Raw genomic sequence first — 23987 nt, 5'->3', positions numbered from 1 at the left:
TAAGTTTCTCTTCACCCATGCTTTATCAATGGTGATTTGGCCGCTATGATTGGACTTTAGATTCATTGTTATCCCTATCCCTTATTGTTCATGGTCTGAAATACACTTCTCCAATTCAATTAGAGGGTCAACTATGGTAGATGAAGAGATTATCTCCACTATGGTGGATAGAAGCTGAGTCCTACTAGAAATAAATAGTAAGGGAAATATCATAAAAATGAATATAGAGTGACAAAAATTCTAAGAGTATGACTCAATATATTATTACAGTTTCTATCCATCATAACTTGCACCTCTCCTTGCTCACACCACTCGTTTTTTTTAGGGTTTCAGTTTTCTTTTTAAATTTATCGCTTTGCAATCGACATTTTATTTTTTGTTGTTAAAATAATTAACGTGAGCGGGTGTAGAGTACAGGCTTGCTCAAATAACCCTCTCTTTGTTTGAATATTAATCCAACCCCTTGAGAACCTTGCAACTAATAGAATATGATAGGGAACAACACCGACCCAGAGAAGTGGAAAACAAACATCCAGTATATGGGAACATAATTAATAATTGATTTAACCTAAATAAATATCATAGAATGAAACAACAAAGAGACTTTATACAATCAAAGTTTAGCTTGTGCAACATTATTCCATAATAGTTACAATAACGACAAGTCATGATGGATACAATTATAAAACATTACAAGAATGTCATAGATCGAGTTTTTCTTCACCCGTGATGAAGAAAAAACATCTTAAACCACAATATCTGACCTTTGCATTGAGATGAAAAAGAGTGTGTTTCACTTGGAACAATAGGGAACGAGAGTTAATGATATAACTCACCTACACCACCAAGATTGTTGTCGTATCTCAATCACACTGAGCAAGTAGCATGTGGCCACCATGTTTGCCACATAATGGCAAGAGGATCAGTGAGGACTGAGGAATTCGCTCAAACGACATACCCTAACCCTAGTTTTTGGAAGGATCGGCCCAGTTGGATGGGCCTTGACCGAACCGAACAGATCCGATCCTAATTTTTGACTCTCTCGAAACCGGTGACGAAGACAAAACTTCACCATGTATGTGATGTGTAACAACTCCCAAAAAACCTGCGCGTTGCCAGAGGCAAAAACCAATTCTCAAATAGTACAATGTGTTTGTTGTTTGGACTTTTGGATTAACGCGCCAGATAAGCTATTCAGGTAAGAAATATTCAGGTTTTGCACCCATTTCATTAGTTCCCTTTGAATCATCCTTAAACTTGAAATTTGGGGCATAAATGGCGATATATTTTCTTGAAAAATGTGTTATAAAAAAAATCACTTTAATTGGTCATCGGGAATGGTGAAAAAACTCATTTATTTTAGTTGTTTTCGATGTAAATGATACATATTGTGAAAAAGAAAGAAGAGAATTAAATTCCCTGAAAACCCGTAAAGCGAATTACTTGGATTTGATTCGGCTGTGCTAAATTTTATGTGCTAGTTTCAATGATTCTATTTCTATAATTGTCACTGTCACTAAAACTTGCCTAATTAATTCAAATGGAATCAATGGAGTGATATTTGATTTTAAGGAAAATGTCTACCAATGAGCAATATATTAACACTTCTCTGATTCTTCATAATTCAGTAAGTAGACAATTCACTCTGCCAAATGCTAAAGATCAAAGTGTTGTGGTGTTAGAAAAAGTGAGATTAGTGTAGCTTATCTAGAATGTCCATCTTCAGTCAAATGATCAGAAAGTTGCAGTGATTTGGAATTCTAGGTTGACTGTCTTCTTCTGTAGAATCTCTGGTGATTCTATATTATAATGAAAGAAATGACCGTCTCATAAATTTTCAGGCAGTTTCTTCTTGTTGTTGTGACCATTCAATACTAGCAATTAGTAGTGCTGTATTGGAGATGATTCCAGTAGTATTTTTTTTCATAACAGAAGTTGCTGATAACGAGTTAAATTGTTCCTTTACTTTGTTTTAGGTATTTATTAAATTTTTTTTTTTACATTTTTTGAGATTTTCATCTTTTTAGTCTGTTTGTAGGTAAGGTTGGTGCATCATGCAGGTCATTGTAGTTTGCTTCTTCCTGCATCATTAAAAAAAGGAGCAACCCAGTGCATATGGCTCCTGCTATTGCAGGGTCTAAGAGGGGCAAATGTATGGAGCCTTACCTTTTGCTTCGCAAGAGAGGCTGTTTCCAAGTTTTGAACCCACAAACAATCGATGGCAATAGCACAACTTAACTGTTGTGTTACAAAAACAACGCCCAGAATGGCGATTTATAGAAGAAAAATGAAAATAGAGAAATGGCACACAACGCAAAACAAAGAGATTTACGTGGTTCACATCCAATATGGAAGCTACGTCCACGGCTGAGCAGAAGAACAGGTTTCACTATTTCTCGAAAATGTTACAAAACCCTCATAACCCTATCTCAGAGAGATAAGAACAATATATAAGGAAACCCTAACCCAGAAAGTACACAAGTGCCCCTAGCCCAAAAATGCCCAAAAAACCTGGGCCGGACCAAAACATAACATATGGCTCAAAAGGTACTCATTTCGAAGATCTCGACGAGCCTCGAGAACCTTGCAACTAATAGAATATGATAAGGAACAACACCGACCCAAAGAAATGGAAAACAAACATCCAGTATATGGGAACATAATTAATAATTGATTTAACCAAAATAAATATCATAGAATGAAACAACAAAGAGACTTTATACAATCAAAGTTTAGCTTGTGCAACATTATTCCACAATAGTTACAACTATGACAAGTCATGATGGATACAATTATAAAACGTTACAAGAATGTCATAGACTGAGTTTTTCTTCACCCGTGATGAAGAAAGAACATCTTAAACCACAACATCTGACCTTTGCATTGAGATGAAAAAGAGTGTTTTTCACTTGGAACAATAGGGAACGAGAGTTAATGATATAACTCACCTACACCTCCAAGATTGTTGTCGTATCTCGATCACACTGAGCAGGTAGCATGTGACCACCATGTTTGCTACATAATGGCAAGAGGATCAGTGAGGACTGAGGAATCAGCTCAAACGACATACCCTAACCCTAGTTCTTGGAAGGATCGGCCCAGCTGAATGGGCCTTGACCGAACCGAACTGATCCGATCCCAATTTTTGACTCTCTCGAAACCGGTGACGAAGACAGAACTTCACCATGTATGTGATGTTTAACAACTCCCAAAAAACCTGCGCGTTGGAGGCAAAAACCAATTCTCAAACAGTACAACGTGTTTGTTGGTTGGACTTTTGGATTAACGCGCTAGATAAGCTATTCAGGTAAGAAATATTCAGGTTCTGCACCCATTTCATTAGTTCCTTTTGAATTATCCTTAAGGTTGAAATTTGGGGCATAAATGGCGATATATTTTCTTGAGAAATGTGTTATAAAAAGAAATTACTTTAATTGATCATCGTGAATGGTGGAAAAACTCATTTATCTTAGTTGTTTTCGATGTTAATGATACATATTGTGAAAAAGAAAGAAGAGAATTAAATTTCCTGAAAACCCGTAAAGTGAATTGCTTGGATTTGATTCAGCTGTGTAAAATTTTATGAGCTAGTTTCAGTGTTTCTATTTCTATAATTGTCATTGTCCCTAAAACTTGTCTAAATAATTCAAATGGAATCAATGGAGTGATATTTGATTTTAAGGAGAATGTCTACCAATGAGCAATATATTAACACTTCTCTGATTCTTCACTTCTCTGATTCTTCATAATTCAGTAAGCAGACAATTCACTCGGCCAAACGCCAAAGATCAAAGTGCTATGGTGTTAGGAAAAGTGAGATTAGTGTAGCTTATCTAGAATGTCCATCTTCAGTCAAATGATCAGAAAGTTGTAGTGATTTGGAATTCTGGGTTGACTGTCTTCTTCTGTAGAATCTCTAGTGATTCTATATAATAATGAAAGAAATGACCGTCTCATAAATTTTCAGGCAGTTTCTTCTTGTTGTTGTGACCATTCAATACTAGCAATTAGTAGTGCTGTATTGGAGGCGATTCCAGTAGTATTTTTTTCATAACAAGAGTTGCTGATAATGAGTTAAATTGTTCCTTTACTTTGTTTTAGGTATTTATTAATTTTTTTTCTTTTACATTTTTTTAGGTTTCCATCTTTTTAGTCTGTTTGTAGGTAAGGTTGGTGCATCATGCAGGTCGTTGTAGTTTGCTTCTTCCTGCATCATTAAAAAAAGGAGCAACCCAGTGCATGTGGCTCCTGCTATTGCAGGGTCTGAGAGGGGCAAATGTATGGAGCCTTACCCCCTGCTTCGTAGGAGAGGCTGTTTCCAAGTTTTGAACCCACAAACAACCGGTGGCAATAGCACAACTTAACTGTTGTGTTACAAAAACAACGCCCAGAATGGTGATTTATAGAAGAAAAATGAAAATAAAGAAATGGCACATAACGCATAACAAAGAGATTTACGTGGTTCACATCCAATATGGAAGCTACGTCCACGACCGAGCAGAAGAATAGGTTTCACTATTTCTCTAAAGTGTTACAAAACCGTCATAACCTTATCTCAAAGAGATAAGAACAATATATAAGAAAACCCTAACCCAAAAAGTACACAAATGCCCCCAGCCCAAAAATGCCCAAAAAACCTGGGCCGGACCAAAACATAACACATGGCTCAAAAGGTACTCATTTCGAAGATCTCGACAAGCCTCGAGAACCTTGCAACTAATAGAATATGATAGGGAACAACACCGACCCAGAGAAATAGAAAACAAACATCCAGTATATGGGAACATAATTAATAATTGATTTAACCAAAATAAATATCATAGAATGAAACAACAAAGAGACTTTATACAATCAAAGTTTAGCTTGTGCAACATTATTCCACAATAGTTACAACTACGACAAGTCATGATGGATACAATTATAAAACGTTACAAGAATGTCATAGACTGAGTTTTTCTTCACCCGTGATGAAGAAAGAACATCTTAAACCACAACATCTGACCTTTGCATTGGATGAAGAAGAGGATATAAAGGAAATATTTCTCCCCCTGACGCTACTGTGGATGAGAAGCATACTGTTACTAAGCTCCTCCAAGGTGAGATTACAGTAGAAGTATCTCACTAACTCGGGGAATAGACTGTGGGACCATCATAGCATAGAAGACCAATCTTGCACCCCAAATGTTTCACTAACTTTGAAGGATGTGAGGTGGCCCATATTGCCTTCCCTCTCGCATCATACAATTTTGTTTCATACTTGTGCTACTTGGCTGCATGTTCCCAAGACTAGAACAAATCTTCATTGAACAGGGGCAGAGGTGCATTTCGACCTCTGACTCTTCCTCCCTCCTAGCCCCTACCTATACCCCTTCTTGAGCTCTGGTCCTACCTCTGCCACTTCCTCTTTCGACAACTCTTGTAGGCATGATGAATATCTACACATCAGAAAAGAGAGAAACAAGAACAAAGTGCAATAAGGAAAATAGTGAAAAGAATTAATATTATGGAAACAAGGACAATTATGCAAAGATAGTGGTGATTGAAAATAACCTAACTTTAAAACTCTATATTGCAAGCTAAATAAGTCTAATTGTTGTTACATTGGTGAATGATAAATGGCAAGTCAATATAAAAATATATATATATCATCGTCACCGAAATTACTCTTGGGTTAGAGCATAATCTAATTTTGAACAATGCTCGATTGGAAAAGCATCGCTTGGCGGAAATCTAATTTTGAGCAATGCTCGATTTTGAGCAACACTTGCAGGGTGATTTCCCTGCGGGATGTGGCGCTGCCGTGCGACGCCGTGGCTGTGCGCGGCGCTGCATTGCAGTGTGGGGCTGTGGTTTCACGCGGGCCGCCGTGCTGGGCCACATTTTTGCACTGGGTCGCACCTAGGATACTTGGGAGCTGTGGGTGTCTTTGAGGTGGACTAGGGGTTGTCTGGGTTACTCTGAAGAAAAATGGGTTTAGAGGGCATTGCCAGTCTTTGCCATCGCTACGGGGTGACAAAATTCAGCGTCTACAACGGTTTATTCTCTCTTTTTTTTTTTCCAACACATACTACTCCAATCCGTGCAAATGTCTTGACCTCTTAAGCTTTCTAGATGGCTCTTGTAATGAGTTTTAGGTTAATCACTCTCAAACCAGATGGCTTTAAGGAATTAAGTGTATAACACCCCTCGGGCTTACTTACTCGAGCCAAATAGGTTACATGCCAAGACTGGATCAAAGCAATCTTCTTTCCTCATTTTTTAGACATTCCAACCATTTGACGCAAAACTTAATGCTGGTGGCAAAGAGACCTGGTTACTAAGAAGGAAGTCGCAAGTGCTTGCCTTTTCTTTTGTTTTTTTTTTTTTAACTAAGCATGATAAAAATTAAAATTTTGGGCTTGCATAATTATACCTGAATCATCATTAGCATTCACAAAAGATGGGGAAGTTATAACTCAAGTGGAAAAATTTAACAAACAATGAGAGAAGAAAGTATTCTATGTTTAACTAACTGCTAAAGTGATCAACGAACTTTTAGAATCTCATGCTATGACTCATAACAACAACATTATGTGCTCTAAAAGTGAAGAATTAAGCATGAATTTGAAAAAAAATCAGAGTTGTTCTCACTGTTCTCCCTCCCCAACTTAAATGACAATGTCCCCAATGTCATTCAAAAGATTATGACAATATAAACAAGGGGAAACAAATAAAAACAAAGAGAAGGAGCAATATAACCTTGGGAAGTTGAACGCTACGACCATCAATCGATGCCTGCCATAGTTATCTATTGTCGACCTGGAAAACTAAGAAAAATAAATACTGAAGTAAAATGGTGGGTTGCCTCCCACAAGCACTAAGTTTACTGTCTTCAGCCAGACAAAAAGTGGGAACTCAAGAAAACTCATAAATTGGGTCAATCAAGTCAACAGACTCAATGACCTGCCTATCTGTGATACCATCCATATAGGGCATCCGCCTAAAAGCGAATGTACCATAGGGGCATGTGAAAGTGGTTTTCTCTTGGTTCTCTGGGCACACAGACACCTGATTATAACCTGAATAGTCATCTAGGAAATAGTAATGGCTTTGGCCTGCTAATTTCTCAAGTATTTGGTCTGTGAAAGGGAGAGGAAAGTGGTCTTTGCGGGTGACAGCGTTCAATTTCCTATAATCAATGCATACCTGCCAACTTGTGGCTGTACGAGTAAGGACCTTGTCACCCTGGTCGTTCTCAATGACAGTGATGCCCGATTTCTTAGGCACAACCTGAGTGTGACTCACTCATTTGTTGTCAGAGATGGGGTAAATAATGTCTGCATTTAACCATTTTACCACCACTTTCTTGACAACTTTGCGCATGTTAGGATTCAATCTCCTTTGCGCATCCCAGAAAGGTTTAGCCCCATCATCACAGTAGATACGATGCATACAAATCGATGGGCTAATACCCTTCAAATCAGCCATGGACCACTCGATGATAGCCTTATGTTCTTTGAGGACACCCAACAGTTTGCTTTCTTGATCAGATGTTAAGCTAGAGGCAATGATGATAGGTAATGTCTCATTTGATCCTAGGAAAACATACTTCAAAGAGTCTAGTAATGGTTTAAGCTCTAACACTGGTGGGGACTCAATAGAACTCAATGGTGGCTTCTCAGCCAAGGGAGGAAGTGACTCATACTTGACAGTCCACTAAGGACGGTCTAGAGGAGTAGGGGCATCTAATAATGCATTGACCTCAGTAGTATATGCATCAATATCAAAATCATCACCTCTAGAGAAGGTCAGACACTGCTGCAATGGGTCATCTGTTAACATCACCGTTGTGCACTCTACTACTACCTCATCTATAACATCAAGTGAGAAGCACTCTTCCTCATGTTGGGGCCCTAAGGAAGCATTGAAGATATTCAATCGGAGCTTCTTATTACCAAAGGAAATATCCATTACACCTAATCTACAATTGATGCAAGCATTGGTAGTAGCCAAGAATGGACGTCCTAAGATAATCGACTGTGGTTTCCCATTAGTTGGTGTTTCCATGTCAAGGACTAGGAAATCCACAGGAAAATAGAACCCATCTACTTTAACCAACACATCTTCAATGAAACCTCTAGGCACTTTAATGGAACGGTCAGCAAATTCGAGAATAACTTCTGTAGGCTTCAATTCTCCAAACCCAAAATGATCATAAACTAAGCTAGGCAAAATATTAACACTCGCCCCTAGATCAAGGACTGCTCGCTCAATGGGAAGATTGCCAATGGTGCAAGATATAAGAGGGGCTCTTGGATCTTTAAGCTTAGGGGGAAGTCAATTGGAAAGTACTGCACTCACTTGCTCAGTAAGATGGATAGTCTTGGGAATGTGGGTCTTCAGCTTACGCTCTTGAGTGCATAAATCTTTCAAAAACTTAGCATAAGCTGGGACTTGCTTAATGGCATCAAGAAGGGGAAGGTTGATCTAGATTTGTTTAAATAGTTCCATCATTTCTTCCATCTTTGCACCCTTCTTGCCAAATGCAGAAGAAGATGGAGATTCTAAATAAGAGGGAAAAGGGGCTCTAGGCATGTAAACATCAGGGTTGCTACCCTTCCCAACTTGTTCAATCTCATGGGTCCTTGGAAGTTTGGGAAGCTTTAGGACTGGGTTCTGGACTCACCTCCTTCTCAGAATTCTCTGCAGGGGAACTCTGTTCAGGGGTTCCCAATACTCGACCACTCCTTAAAGTCATGCTTGCCTTAGCTTGTTCATGGAAAACTCGGTTACTAGGCTGACTGTTAGGATTTCCTACCACTTGACTGGGTAGTTGACCTTCTTCTCTCCTACTTATGGCATCAACTAGTTGTCCCAACTGGGTTTCTAGTTTGGTAATTGATTGAGTGTGAGAGTGGAGGATTTGGGTATTATGCTCTAACCCATTTAATGAATGCAACACCTTTTCCTTAAATGAAGAATTTTGCTGAGGTGGAGGAGTTGGTTGCGGCATCTTCCTATAGGCAGTCTGAGCATTGGAAAAATTCTGCCTATAAGGTATATTTTGGGAGACGTTTGTCTCCAAGCGAAATTTGAGTGATTTCTCCATCCGAGTTTGTAAGTATTGGAAAAAGAATCATTACCCGATTTAGAAAAAACCTTGGGCAGCCTGCCCTTGCTCTTGCGTATATTCAGGGAATTGCGTAGCTAAAGGGCAGTCGCTCATGTAATGACCTGGGCTAGCACATAAAGTACATTTTAGAAGGTGGGGTCGATTGCCTGGGGATTGACCTAGAGATAACAGCCGGTCCAATTTCTACGAAAACATATCCACCTTGTTATTAATGTCCATAGATTGACATATTTCATAAATGCCACTTCTTCTTTGGGATCCAGTGGTGGAACTTTCAGATCTAGAGGCCAAGGCTTGGTGCAAAGAATTTTCACTTAAAGTTTCAAACAATGTCCATGCCTCGCTCTTGCTTTTGTGCATAAAAGTCCCACCATAAGATGCATCAACCATCTGCCTATTTCTGTCTATTAGTCCATCGTAAAAGCACTGGACCAACTGCCATTTAGGTACGGCAAGATGGGGGCATTTACAAATTAAATCCTTAAGTCTTTCCCACGTTTCATGAAGTTGCTCACCATTAATTTGGGAGAAACTGGTGATGGCTCACCGAATTTGATTTGTCCTACTTATGGGAAAGTACTTCTTTAAAAATTCCTGTTGCATTTGAGCCCAGGTAGTGATAGCTCCCGCTTCTAAGGAATTAAGCCATTGCTTGCCTTTATCCTTGAGCGAGAACGGAAATAGGGTTAACCTAAGGGCATCATCTGAAAAATTCTGAATTTTAACTGTGGAACATATTTCCAGAAATTCATCTAAGTGTTTATAAGGTTCCTCGTTATTAAGTCCATAGAATGATGGGAGCATCTGAATGACACTGGACTTAATTTCATACTGGGTGGCCTGAACGGTAGGAATTTGTATGCCAGAGGCTGACGTGTAGGTTGAGGGGATAAAATGCTCACTCAATGGACGTTCTTCTACCATCCTATTATTTTTTCAAATTACGGATAATGTCCTCTCAATTTTGGGATCAAGGTCAGCTAAATCAAGTTAGCACGCTCGACGACCAAGCATAAACTAAATAATGCCCAGACAAATAAAATAAAAAGAATAAAAGAAAAGCTTACAACCAATGGCGTAGAGAAAAATTATATCAATGTGTCGCAGTCTCCTTGCTTTGCTTATTGATTGCCTGTAAAAATAAACAAATAAAAATTATAACTAAACATTAAAATAAAATAACTAAACCCTAAAATAAAAAATTAAAAGAAAACCCCTACTAAAACAAAGCAACCGTGCTTTGGCTCCTCGACAATGGCACCAAAATTTGATCATGTCGTTCAGAGATAAAAAATAAACCCTAAATTACTGCTAGAACAGCGGTAAGAAGAGGTCGATTCCACAAGGAACTAAGGGGTTAAACTACAATGAAAGATTAGAGTTTCTAAAGATTAAAATAAAAGAAAGTAAGAAAGAGAGAAAATAAAATAGAGGTGAAAGAAATATGGGGAAGAATTGTCGTTAGGGTTCGAATCCACATTGATCTCTTAATTAATTTCAAGTTCACACACTTCGGCTCATTACAGCTATAAGCCTAATGATACCACAGAATGAAAATCACAATTTATCCTAGTTATAATCTATCTTATCAACCACTATCGTCTTTCGCTCCTTGCTTAGCACGCTTAGTTAGATCAATTATAGACGATCATCGGTTTAATTGCAATCACATGAAAAATCCATTGTTTGAATAGAAAATATTGAATCATAGAAACAACACCTCTAACTAGATTAATCAATTAAAATTCGGATAAAAGATTTGGGGTTTAAACATCAAACAATCAAGTGTATGAATAGAAATTAATCAAGAAATACAATGCTTCATCTAGCCTAAAGACAAAAGTGACTTAGCCGATCAGGGCTGTCCGTTTTTTGACTGATAGATCAGGTGATGTAACTTCTAAAACACGACACGCTACACTGATCCAACCATATGAATGTGTAGATCTCGATGATTATGTCAAATTGGTACGCGTGCAAATTTCTAACTCTGCCATTTGGCCCTTCATCTTACCACTCAAAGTTCCAACTCATCCGTGTGACTTAGGATCTATGGATTCGGCATCTAGTACAGTTTTCCGCATAGCATAGTATCACCTGCCTTATATTTAATGATTTGGTGTGGCGCAGATGTACATCCCTTGGTGTGCCTATCCAAAAATGCTCTGAAAATAGAATCTTGAATAGTAACTTTCAGAGAAAATTACCAATAAGTCCCTATACTGCATAGTCGTACGGAAACGAGCATAACTTCTTTGTTTTAAGTCGGAATCGCACAAACCACATATCGTCGCGATCACGACTCCGAGCACTAAGCATCTATGTAAGTTCTAGTACCATATTTTACTATTTTCCCAGGTCACCTTGCCTTCAAAGTGAACCCATGTGCATGCCATTCTTTATATCTCTGCTTCTTGTCAAACCTGTGCAACCCAGACATTGTCTGGCATTCTCTAATGCAGCCAAACACTTGTGGTACTCTATTAGAATCCTACAATCATAAAAATGACTAAGTGAATTCAATTTAACTATGAATATCCAATCAAAATAAAAAAATTAAATAACGCTTCCTTGAATAATCATGACTCGATCAGTTCTCAGGGTACAACCAAATCAAAATGGCATCGGAAGACATGCAAATGACATCCTTTATAACACAATGGGGTACAATACTATTACAAAGTAATGCCATTTGGACTAAAAAATGCCAGGACAACCTATTAGAGGGCTTCAACCACCATTTTATACGACCTAATGCACAAAGAAGTCGAGGTCTATGTTGACGACATGATCGTCAAGTCAAAGGAATGTGAGGGACACGTTGAAGCCTTAAAATTTTTTTTTGAGAGAATCAGGACATACAAGCTAAGGCTAAACCCCTAGAAGTGTGTATTTGAAACCACAACTGGAAATCTTTTAGGGTTCATAGTCAATCACAAAAGCATCGAGGTTGACCCTACTAAGATCAAGACAATCATGGATATACCACCACCCAAAATCGAAAAAGAAATCAGGGGTTTTCTGGGAAGAATCCAATAAATCAGTCGGTTCATTTCTCGGTTAACTGTGATGTGCGAATCAATTTTTAAATTACTCAAGAAGAATGAGTCAAAAGAATGGAATGACCAATGCCAGGCCGCATTCGATACAATCAAAGAATAGCCAACCAGCTGGTATTGGCGCCCCCGCTACCTGTCAAACCTTTGTTGCTATATCTGTCTATAACAGACATGACCATGGGAGCAATGTAGCACAACATCAAGAAGATGGTAAAACGGAACAAGCCATATACTGCTTGAGCAAGAAGTTCGTAGATTATGAGACCAGATATACAACTCTGGAAAAAGTCTGCACAGCTCTGATCTAAGCCACAAGGCGGTTGAGGCATTGCATGATAGTCCACCCAATATTTTTGATCTTAAGGATGGATCCAATCAAGTACCTATTCGAAAAACCTGCCTTAACAGGAAGATTACCACGATGGTTGCTTTTATTATCAGAATTTGATGTCAAACATGTGACACAAAAATCAATCAAAGGGCGAGCAATTGCTGATCATGTATCAGCACATCCGACTCTTGAAACTAGACCATTGGAAGATGTATTTCCTGACGAGGATGTCGCACAATTGGAACCAGAAGAAACTGACAAGGTCTGGCAATTATTATTTGATAGAGCAGCCAATCACAAGGGTTGCGGAGCCGGCATATTACTAATCACTCCCATCGGAACCTATATGCCTTGGGCTTTTAAGCTAAACTTTGAATGCACCAACAACATGGCCGAATACGAAGCTTGCACCATAGGACTTGAGGCCGCTGTTTGCACAAAAATTATACCGCAAGCGCACGGATCGCGTGTAGATACGGGTCGAACACAAGGAGGGATTCTTGGTCAAATTTCAATTCTCAACTTAGGCAGAGTATACAATTTACCACAATTATCACTAAAGAACTAAGCAAGAGGCTAAAAAGTAATGAAATTGACAATTCTAAGAGAGGATAAAAAATTTCAAATTATCAAAAAGCACTTAGGGATGGAATCCACCATGGAATTAAGTCAAACCAATAATCAAAACAAACCTTAAATTGTTTGTATAATGATTTAGTTCAATAGGAGAGGGTTAAGAGACAAACATTTCCTATGAGTAATGCATTAAATAAACTATAAACAATTGTTCATAAATAAATCTATATAAGACACATTGACAATTATGCATACGAACACAAAGGATGGCATGAATAATTTAGACAATGCATATATAGATTCTGACATATGATTTTAATTAAATTTAGGCGCAAAGGTTAACGAAGATCATCAATCCTTCCTTCTTTCATGGCTTCATCCAATCCCCAAGTTGGGATGCTTAATTGGCCATGGGAAAATTAACAGAAGAGGAAAGGGTTGATGAAGGAACATTAGGTCTAAACTAAAATAAAATAAATAGAATAACTTCCCTTAAATGTAATACGAAGAATGAAGAAGAAAATGCATCCAAATTTGAACTTGTAATGAAAATTTCCACTCTTCAATTTCTCTAATAATCCAATGATTCGAGTACAAAGCCAATGAAGAACCGAAATTCCAAAAGAATAATAAACACCTCCAAAATTGTTCTTAGAAGAAGAATATATTAAAAAAAAAAATGAAAATTGAGAGGAAGGCCTTTTTTTTAGAGAAAGATAGACATATCTATATAATGGGATCGAAAAAAGAGAAAAAAAAATTGGGTTGTTGTACGTAGAAGAGGAAAGAGAGGGAGAGTTGGAGAGATTGTAGGGAAGAGACAATTTAGGAAAGATGGGAGAGCTGTGGGTGGCATGTGGAGGGAGTAAGAGAAGAGTTGGGAGAGAGAAAACGTGGAGGGATGAGAGAGAAAAGAGGAGGGAGTTTGAGTGGAATGGGATTTAAAGAGTTGGGGAGAGATGAGATTTTTTAGAATCGTGAGAGAGATTCTGTGTGAGATTTTTAGTGAGAGAAAGATTCTGTGTGAGATTTTTAGGAATGATGGGAAAGTAGAAGGAAACGAGATGAGGCTAAGGGGGGACTATTTTGGTTAGAGAGATAGGGATTCGGTGGGAAAGCTTTGGTTGAGAGATTAAGTTGGGTGAAAGGAACGTGAGGTGAAGGAAAATTGTGAGAGAAATTTGAAATCTTGATCTTTAAGTAGGCAAATCTTCTCAATCTTCTAATCTTCAAAATTAACAATAATACCCTTGATAAAATTGCAGACTTTAGTGGCCCTTTACTACTCCAATCGAAATCATCAGGTTCACAGGCCTTACTAGTCCAGCCAACTAATGTGCATAAATAAAATTAAAACTTGGGCTTCTTGAACTGGATTTCGATTTCTCTCTTAATGCTCTTCAGCTCAACTTTACCTGATCTTGCATTTTCAGCATCACAAGGGCTTCTTTTCAGCTCCTTAGCTTTAGTTGCTCCTTTTCCACAAAATGACTCTAACACCTGAAAACATAAATAAACACTTAGAGTAGCACTGTCCTAATTATCAAAAGACAATAAATAAAGGCAATAATTTGCACATAAATATGCTCATCAAATACCCCCATACTTGAACTTTGTTAGTCCTCGAGCAAAAACAAAAACTAAGAAAAACAAAATCAAACAAAAACGACCTAACTCACTTTCGTAGGAATCACGATTGCACTTAGCATGTGCAACAAGCCTTTAAACCCCTAGGTCACCCTTAGTGGACGAGTTGTGTCTCGTGAGTGTTTTCAGTGAATAAACACACAAAATTCAAATTCTTGCTTCCTTCCAGCTGATCCTTACCTAAGCACAAGTAAAGTCTATATCCACTCTGAAATTGAAAACAAGCATGATAATAAAACTTTGAAATTGAGATTCCTATGGACCCCCATACTTGAACTTAGTATCTCATTTCAAGTTGCCGAACTATCATACCTCTAAATTAGTGAAACTCTTATATTTTTCTTGGTCACATGATTTTCCCTCGAGATTAGATTGAGTGGGTCATCTAAGTTACAAAAGACTTCAACTTGGAGCTTGGGTAGAACCTTTAAGCAAATACACGGTCTCAATTTCACTTTGATTTCAGTTTGCCATATATTGCTAAGTATTGAACTCAAATGTTCCTCTACTACGTTTGGCTTAAATGATATGTACGGCTTGCACCAGACACCCAAGTTACTAAGCAATTTTGGAATAGATTCTCAACGTAAATATCTTTTGATTGCCACTTTGTGGCTTTAGAAATTGATGCATTATGAGTTCAAACTTTTTTTCTTTCCCTTCACAAGGGGATGGCTAAGAGGTGTTCTCGATCAAGGAACCTCGCTTCCTGAGGCAGAGCACCCAATGAACCAACCCTTACATTTTTACTCTTTTCTTTTATTGTTGTTTGTTTTTTATGGACTTATCATGCAAGTGTGCCATGGTCCAGCCTTAGCTCCTAACCAAGACTCGTGTAAACAAGACTACTAATAAGATTGACTCTTTCAGTAGACAATGCTTTTGATTTCAATTTTTTTTTTTCATTTAAATTCCACCTTGAGATATATTCATATTCCTTTCCTCGAAAACAAGAATTTTATTATTTCAAAGCACAGGGTACCAAAATCATCTCTCTCTCTCTCTCTCTCTCTTAAAAACACACCTCTGCTTGATGCAATTTTTCAGGTCTTCGCTTATGCTAAACTCCTTAAAGACTTGTGCATTCAAAAGCGGACAACAAATGCGCCCAAGCTTTCTTGGCTGCTAATGTTAGCTCCATCTTATCCCAAGTGGCTATATACAAGGACCCTGGAGGCCCAACAATTCCTTGTGTCATTGGTCACAAAAAAATTGACCACGCCCTTCTTGATCTAGGTGCAAGTGTCATTCTCTTGCCTTACTCTGTTTACCAACAATTGGGATTGGGTGAGCTGAAACAAATGACTGCCACACTTTAGTTAGCAAATAGATCAGTCAAGATTCCTAAAGGCATTGTTGAAGATGTCTTAATCAAAGTTGGGAAATTTCTGTTCCCTATGAATTTTATTGTTTTAGACACCCAACCGGTCTCTACCATTAGAGACCAAATCCTAACCATTTTGGGAAGACCATTCCTTGCTACCAGCAACGCCTTAATTAACTGCAGGAACGATCTCATAAAGCTAACTTTTGGCAACACCTTAGTGGACTTTAATGTCTTTAGGTTGGGCAAGTAACCGAATTTAAATGAGGAAGTTCATATGCTCCAGTGGATCCCTGATTACATTGAGACTACTTTTGACATCGATTTTGAATCTAGTTTCAACGAGTGTATAGAGGAGTTGGGAGATAATGATGAGAGAATCTCTTCTGAGGTTTGGAGTATCCAACCACCTGTGGAGCCCATTGGACCCTTAGCTACCTCAATGCCCAAACCTTCTTTTGTTGAGCCCCCTAAACTTGAGTTGAAAGAGTTGCCATCCAGTCTTAGATACACTTTCTTAGGTGAGGATCACAAATGTTCAATCTGCTACTAATGATCTGATTCCAACCCGTATCAAAACAAGGTGGAGAGTTTGCATTAACTATCATAAGCTAAATGCGGCAACTTGGAAGGATCACTTTACCCTACCTTTTATTGATCAGATGTTAGAGCGTCTAGCCGGACATGAGTATTATTGTTTCTTAGATGGATATTCCAATTACAACCAAATCCCAATTACCCCTGAGGATCAACACAAGATAACATTCACATGCCCATTTGGAACGTTTGCTTACCGGTGCATGTCATTTGGCCTATGTAATGCCCCTGCAACTTTCCAGCGCTGCATGATGAGTATCTTCTCAAACATGGTAGAGAAATTTCTTGAGGTCTTTATGGATGATTTTTCCATTATGGGTCCACCTACTCTGAGTGTCTTTCTCATCTCCTATTGGTCTTGGAGAGATGTAGAGAAAAGAATTTAGTCCTCAATTGGGAGAAATGACATTTCATGGTGAAAGAAGGCATTGTTCTTCGTCATATGATTTTCAAAGATGGGATTATGGTTGACATAGCCAAGGTGGACCTTATTATCAACCTACCACCCCCCAAATCTATCAAGGACATCCATTCCTTTTGGGGCATGCTAGCTTTTATAGGTAGTTTATCAAAGACTTTAGTCAAGTTGCTAGACCTCTGACCGGTTTGCTGGCTAAGGATCAATTTTTTGAGTTTTTCAAAGACTGTCTCAAGAGTTTCGAGCATTTGAAGAAGGAGTTGGCCATTGCACCCATTATCCAAGCACCTGTTTGGATTGAGCCCTTTTGAGTTGATGCATAATGCATTAGATTTTGCCATTGGGTTTGTTTTGGGGCAAAGGATCCATAAGTTGCCCACTGTGATTTACTATGCAAGTAGGACTCTAAACGATGCACAGCTCAACTACACTACCACTGAGAAGGAATTTTTAGTTGTTGTATTTGCTTTAGAGAAATTTCGATCCTATTTAATTGGATCTAATGTGATCATCTACACAGACCATACAACACTCAAATATCTTGTAGAAAAGAAAGATGCTATGGCCCATCTCATTCGGTGGGTCTTGTTGCTCCAAGAGTTTGATCTCGAGATACAAGATAAGAAAGGAACTGAAAATCTGGTTGTAGATCATTTATCTCGGCTGCCCAACTCCTTGACTGGTGAGTCTCCAGTCAACGAGAGCTTCCCTAATGAACAGTTGATGGCAGTCTCTAGTGAACCATGATTCACTGATATTGTCAACTATTTGGTTACGGGTGTTATACCTAAATATAGCACACCACGTCAATAAGACACTACGACCCAAAATCCGATGGATGACTTCCACAACCTGGACCAAAGAAGGATAGGTTAAATACGGCTTGGAGCGCCACGTAGATGCAAAGCAAATTTTCCTTATGTCCGAGGAATCCTTGCGTGGAAACTACTAAAATAAAACAAGAAAAGAGGAAAGGGAAGAGGACGCCCCGAAAAAAATCCTTTCAGAAATACTCTCACAAAGAATAGAAACTGCCATACTGGGACTCTCTCAAAGACTATCTAGCTCATCTCTGACCCTAGACATACTCAGGTATAACCTCTTACATAGACAACTTCACTATACTCAATTGTTTCTCAGAGAGATCTGACTTAGGCATCAGAGAGTCCTCGCTGGTAAGAACCGGCTCTCTGGTGTCCACTTTACTGTTTTGTGCAGGTCCGAGCCCAGGAGGATTCTTGATGGAGATTTCTCGACGGTACAGTTTGGCGCCGTCTATGGGAACGACCATTGGATGTTTAACCCACTCGAAATTCTCTCCCAGCAATGGTGAAATCAATGCATGCTACTTGCAACACAAAGGGGAATTCACTGCCACTGGAAACCTCTCTTAGGGGAAGAAGAAGGGGCCAGGGAGGACAATCTCAGTCTTCTCGAGAAAAAGCACCCAGCAGGCGCTCCCATCGTCGTCCGAGGAACACTCCACCACCACTGGCGTCGCCGAAAATAGGGCTTTTAAGAGATCTGATGGGCGAAGGAAGGTCACTCGAGGGTCAACTATCACCACCACCATCTGGGCCCCAGTTCCTGGACCCCGACGTGCCAGCCACGAATGCCCAGTTCAGAGACTGCAACTCCAGATGCTACAAACTGACGAGCTAGTCAGAGGACTCATCAAACAGCAGGTGACAACAACATTGCCCCCGCATCCACCAGATTCTTTATCGGCGGTCGGGACATAAACCTCGCTAAGAAGGACGAATCAAGATCGAGTACCACAGCCATCCGTACTCAAAAGAGCAGAGAGACACACAGGATCGTCCCACCCTCGTCAACACAAATCAATTATCGTCCCGGTAATAAGGGCTAGAGGACGTCCCACGATCCAAGAAAGGTTGCGTGGTCACAACGGACCCGTCCGGGTCTCTTCCGGAAGAACGAAAACTCAATATAGCCAAAGGAGCGACATTCGATCCAGAGCCAGCCACACATATCAATCTGTGCGGAGCAGGACACCCGCTCAACAGAAGCACCCACGGGCGACCGAGAGAGAGGCCGAGACAAATCGAATCCGACGGCCGGCCGTGGGACTCCCATCCAGACCAGACAGGAATCGGGAGCAACGCTCCAGAGGGTCCCCAAAAACCTCGACTATGGTCGGAGGACGAGCCCAGCGATCCCTGAACAAGAAGAGGGAAAACCTAGGGTGAAAAACGATTTCAAGAAAAAGCTTAAGGAAATCAACGAGAAGCTTAAGAGCTTGGACCACCGGGCTGCTACAACGCTCATCCCAGAATGTCACCTCTACTCAACGGCCATTATGAGCGCTGAGGTCCCTCCAAGTTTCAAACCTTCGAGCTTCGAAAAATATGATGGTAAGATAGACCCGCATGACAAAATCAGTTACGTCAACATCATGATGACCATGTACGGGGGGTCAGAAGCAATAATCTGTCGAGCGTTCCCAAGCTCTCTCAAGGGGGCAGCTACAGCATGGTTTTCAAGACTCAGACCAGGAACGGTAAAAACTCTAGCTGAGTTATAAACCGCCTTCGTCGCCCAGTTTCAGAGTAGCATCAAATAGAAGAAGACGACCGCCAACTTGCTGACAGTAAAGCAACGGAGTGACAAATCCATTCGGGAATACCTCACAAGGTTCGTGCATGAATCACGATAACAAAGACCGAGACGGATCCATGGCATCTATATATATATTTTCTCAATTTAAACTTTATACTTGATCTGTTAAGTTTTGTACTGATGGGGATAATCGGGTGTGTCATTTGTTCGAAGCTGTCACATACAATAACAGATTGATACTCTTTTTTTTTTATGAAAAACAAAATAAATATTACTCAATAAGAGAGATTACATTGTTTATAGTATCAGGCTAGATCCTTGTATTACTTTTTAACTCTCAATTTCTAATAGACAAAATGGTTTATGGTATTTCAAGTTATGCTCAGAATTCAGAAGTCAAGGGATGCAACAAGGATCAAAGGATCAAGGACGAGGAGTAGTGATTGGTTGGACTTGTCATGATTTGGTTTCTTAATTATCCAACGGTAGTTAAGCCAATTGGCCTTGGGAACTTTTTCGATTTCATATGTTGTTTCTAAACTTTACTCTTTCTGGGTCTAGAAATATTGTGAAAAAGGAGAGAAATGTCATTTCTGTGCCCGATCAGTTACCCAGAAGAGCTAGAGTTGGAAGACGAAGGATAAAACTTAATGAAGATTGTGATGAACAAAATACTTTGTTTCATTAATTAGTTTTCTTTTCTATACAAAAACAATTTAATCAAAAGAACAAATCTACTGCTTGAGAGGCAAAATATAAGAAGGTTTGACTCGAACCAGACAAGAACGGATTAGATTTTAGAAGCCAAAAATAGATGCACATAGGATGTGATATTTTGTATGGAAGGACTAAATACAAAAAATGCAAAACCACCGAGGGTTTCATTTAGCTTACTCTAACAAGTCATAGGGCTTTCATTAACCACACGACACAATTTGGGTTTTAAGAGTTTGTATTTTTTAAGCCACCCGAACATAATCCATCTTTTGGACTTGCCAACCAGCATGCCCCTTCTGCAGTGGTAGGGAAGGCATGGAAGGCAAGCAACTTCTAGCTGTCTCTTCTGCCTTTTTCATACGGCATATGAGGCAGGGACACATATCCTCCTTTTAATTCACAGTAGATTTTCAGACGACTTCATTCGACATTAATTGGTGAGGAATTTCATTTACAACCCTAGCTTTTTTGGAAAAAGAGGCTGATTTACAACAGGAAAATTCCGTCATCCATTATCTCTTGAATGTTTCAAAAGTTTTTGCTCCCCCATCATCTCATCTATATTTCAGATACTCTGGGAAACAAAATGCTAGAGGCCAACCCAATATGAACGGCCATTGCTGTTATGTATAGGGGATGTGTAGGGTGATGTTAAGCACCATTCGTACCAGACCTGCATGCATGAAGCAACCAGATGGCTATCAGTAACCTGCCAATCACACATTGTTCTTGGAGAACAAGACGTGAGTTTTTTTTTTTTTTTTTTGGATGGGCGACAAAAATTTTGTTGAAGAAAGAAAAAAAATAGAAATATGTTACAAGAAGAAGAAAAGACAATCAAGAGCCGATGACCCAGTCAACAATAGTGAAAAGGCATTACCTTCGTAGAGCCACAGCATCGCCAGAAGTGAATTTCTAAGGGAGAACCGGAGTGTACACACACAGGTGTCCTCAAAGGGAAAAATATGGCAAACCTAACCAAAAGAACAAACAAATAAAAGACTGAATAAAAGACACCATCCTATCAACAATTAATGAGTAATATGATGGAGCCATCGACCAACATTATCAGGTGCATCCTACTGTCATAACACAAATGTAGTCCAAATTTCACTTGTTCAATCAGTGGATCAGACTGGCCATGCTCAACCATTCAATCTAAATTTAAAATGAGAGCCCTAAAAGATGCTCCATTGAGGGAAACGCTTGCATATGGCACTTGTAGTGAATAAATTCTGATTTGGGATTTTTCACCAACAAGTGGAGGTTGCTTCATACATTCATAAGACACAACTTGTCTATAAGGGCTGGGAATAAAAAAAATATGAATCTAAGTTCATCCTATGTTAACAAGCTCTCATTGAAAGGTAAAACAAAACATACCAACTAAACATGTTTGGTGTTGCCGTTGATGGTTCAATACCAAGATGTACATCTTTGTAGAGTGTCGCATCAAAATAGCCAGCGAATCCTATGAAAGGCGGTGTGAAAGAAGGTCAAACAGTGAGATTTGATGAAAGCAGAATCAAGGTATCCATATCTATAAAGTCTCACATCAAAATAGTCAACAACTCATGAGAAATGTGCAACAAAAAGATCAAGTGAATTATGTTTATGTTTTCTATCAATGGCATTGAGTTCATGACAGGAAGCAATCTTCTGACAAGGTTTCCAGCATCATTTCTCCATTTCAGAATACTCCATTGACTTTGTCCAATGTCCCAAGCATCAAGGACAATATGAACATGATGCCTTATGCTTAAATGGTTTATGGTTTGATTTTTTCAATTCTTAATGCTTAATTAAGTTGTTTTACACTTCTACTATAATTATGTATTCTAAATATTGTGTAGAATAGCCTGGGGTAGAGCTCACCTACGCCGTAGACTTCCAACCTAGGGTCGGAAGTAAAAAGTACCATTTTGGGTTTGAATTTGTAAAAACTAATGTTTCCATTGTGTTTAGAAGGGGCCTAAAATAGGGTAGATGTCAAGTTTCAGGATCTATCTTGGACACATGGCCACCGAAACCCACCACTGAGCCAAGACGGGAAAGAATACACCAACTCGCCGAGATCTCAGCAGAACTCAGTTTCGTGGCCTGGAAAAATCAGAGGCGAAACCGAGACTTAAAACCTTGATTGGTTCTGAAGTTTAGGTATCTAGGAAAGTTTCTAACTAGTGAGTTGTGTTAAGAATAGAAAGTTAGGGGTTACTACATAAATTAGTGGTTTGATATACTAAGTAATGCAACGATATAATTAATGAAAAGTTTGGCTTCAGCACTTTGGTTCTGTGGTGATTCCAGCCCTGTAGATCAGATGGGGATTCCTAATTATATCCTTCTTTTCTGTCGTTTCTTTTATTTCCCACAGTTGTATATCAATTTCAGTTCATCAGCTAATCTCCCACTGGCACACACCGGTTCGAGGTTAAGACTGCATTACTCTCTCCCTACCCTGCTTCTCTTTGCTATCCAGATCTGCTATCCCTGCCGGCTGCTGCAGGCACTGTAGAAAGGCTCCTGCTATCAGATTCTCTGTAATAGGTCCATCTTTTAACTTCTATATTCTGTTAACAGGAAAACAACTTAAGATCCATTTTCTGAACATATAGTTCACTATTCTGTTTCTGTTATGTCGTTACCAATTTGACAGTATAACTGTTAGTTCTGCACTCATCTCCTATGCTGATCCCATATTATATTCTCAGTTCTAGAGTAACATATCCAATTAACATCTGTATTTCCGATTTCATCTCTGATATTCCTACTCTGATTGTTGGCTTTGGGTGACTGATAGCTGAAACTGTTTTCTGGTTTATCCTGTTACGATCCTGCATATCATTGTGTCTTAATCTGTCTCTGCCAAGCCTGGCGCCTTATTAGAAAGCCCCAAGTTTCTTAATCTGTCTCTGCTAAGCCTGATACCTAATTTGACAGCCCCAAGTTCTTTAATCATACAAAGTTGAACCAGGTCGTGCCCTACATTCTGATTTGGGAAATTAGGGTTCAAGGACTGCATATTAAAGATTCCTGTGCCATCAACCCCTTTCGCTTTGTGATTTCGGTCTTCTCTCTTTCCTATCAAAATATCTTTCCTCTCCCCGCATTCTATTCCCTTTTCTAATCTACATCACTTCTTTATTTTTACCTTTAACAAAATATTATATCTTCCTTCTCTTATTTCTTTTTCTCTCCAGTTCTTCCGTTTTCAGTTCTGTATTTACCAAAAAAGAAAAGTCAGGTTCTGGTTTAATCACATTAGAAATTCTGGTCCTTCCATTAAATCTCTCTACCCCCCCCCTCCCTTCTCTGACTCTGCTATGCACATACAATTCCCTTCTTCAGATCTAATTCGATTTTCCTAAATCTCAAATTTTTTGACAACCTGCCATCTCATGATCATTCACCCATGCCAGGGCCTCTATTTATTTATAATCAAACATTAAAAAATCCACCAACAAAGTATACACAAAAGTAGAATAGAAAGAAAGCAGTAGTGTCTTCAGCAGCACATACCATGAACAATAGCAGATCCAGTATCACTGGGTATCTCAAATCGCAACTTTTTGTAACGCTGATTGCTTTTCTTAGCCGAGTAGTTTGGATGATTGAAAGTAAAGACC

General features: G+C 39.1%; 1 protein-coding gene, 1 long non-coding RNA gene and 1 other non-coding gene across 4 annotated transcripts in view; 2 read left to right on the top strand and 1 right to left on the bottom strand.

The window, feature by feature from the left end:
* Positions 1 to 7973: 7973 nt before the first annotated feature.
* On the top strand, positions 7974 to 23947 carry LOC122659796. The gene is made up of 4 exons (XR_006332551.1): positions 7974 to 7984; positions 17228 to 17231; positions 19390 to 19396; positions 23840 to 23947. It is a non-coding gene; the product is annotated as an uncharacterized LOC122659796 (long non-coding RNA).
* On the top strand, positions 9561 to 9666 carry LOC122660657. Its single transcript, XR_006332763.1, has one exon. It is a non-coding gene; the product is annotated as a small nucleolar RNA R71 (small nucleolar RNA).
* LOC122659794 (protein arginine N-methyltransferase 1.5) overlaps positions 20786 to 23987 on the bottom strand; it is an 84661-nt gene continuing 81459 nt past the window's right edge. The window contains exons 20-23 of one of the 2 annotated variants that reach the window (XM_043854930.1): positions 23881 to 23986; positions 21745 to 21832; positions 21242 to 21335; positions 20786 to 21034 (exon numbers count right to left, since the gene is read on the bottom strand). In XM_043854930.1, the coding sequence (XP_043710865.1) occupies positions 20951 to 21034; positions 21242 to 21335; positions 21745 to 21832; positions 23881 to 23986 (372 nt within the window). In that variant the 3' untranslated portion in view covers positions 20786 to 20950. The remainder of the gene's footprint in view (positions 21035 to 21241; positions 21336 to 21744; positions 21833 to 23880; position 23987) is intronic. The other variant, XM_043854931.1, reaches the window with a different exon arrangement.

This window comes from Telopea speciosissima, chromosome 4, assembly GCF_018873765.1.
Source record: "Telopea speciosissima isolate NSW1024214 ecotype Mountain lineage chromosome 4, Tspe_v1, whole genome shotgun sequence".
In the NCBI taxonomy this organism is placed as follows: domain Eukaryota; kingdom Viridiplantae; phylum Streptophyta; class Magnoliopsida; order Proteales; family Proteaceae; genus Telopea; species Telopea speciosissima.
This window is presented reverse-complemented; position numbering and strand designations above follow the sequence as displayed.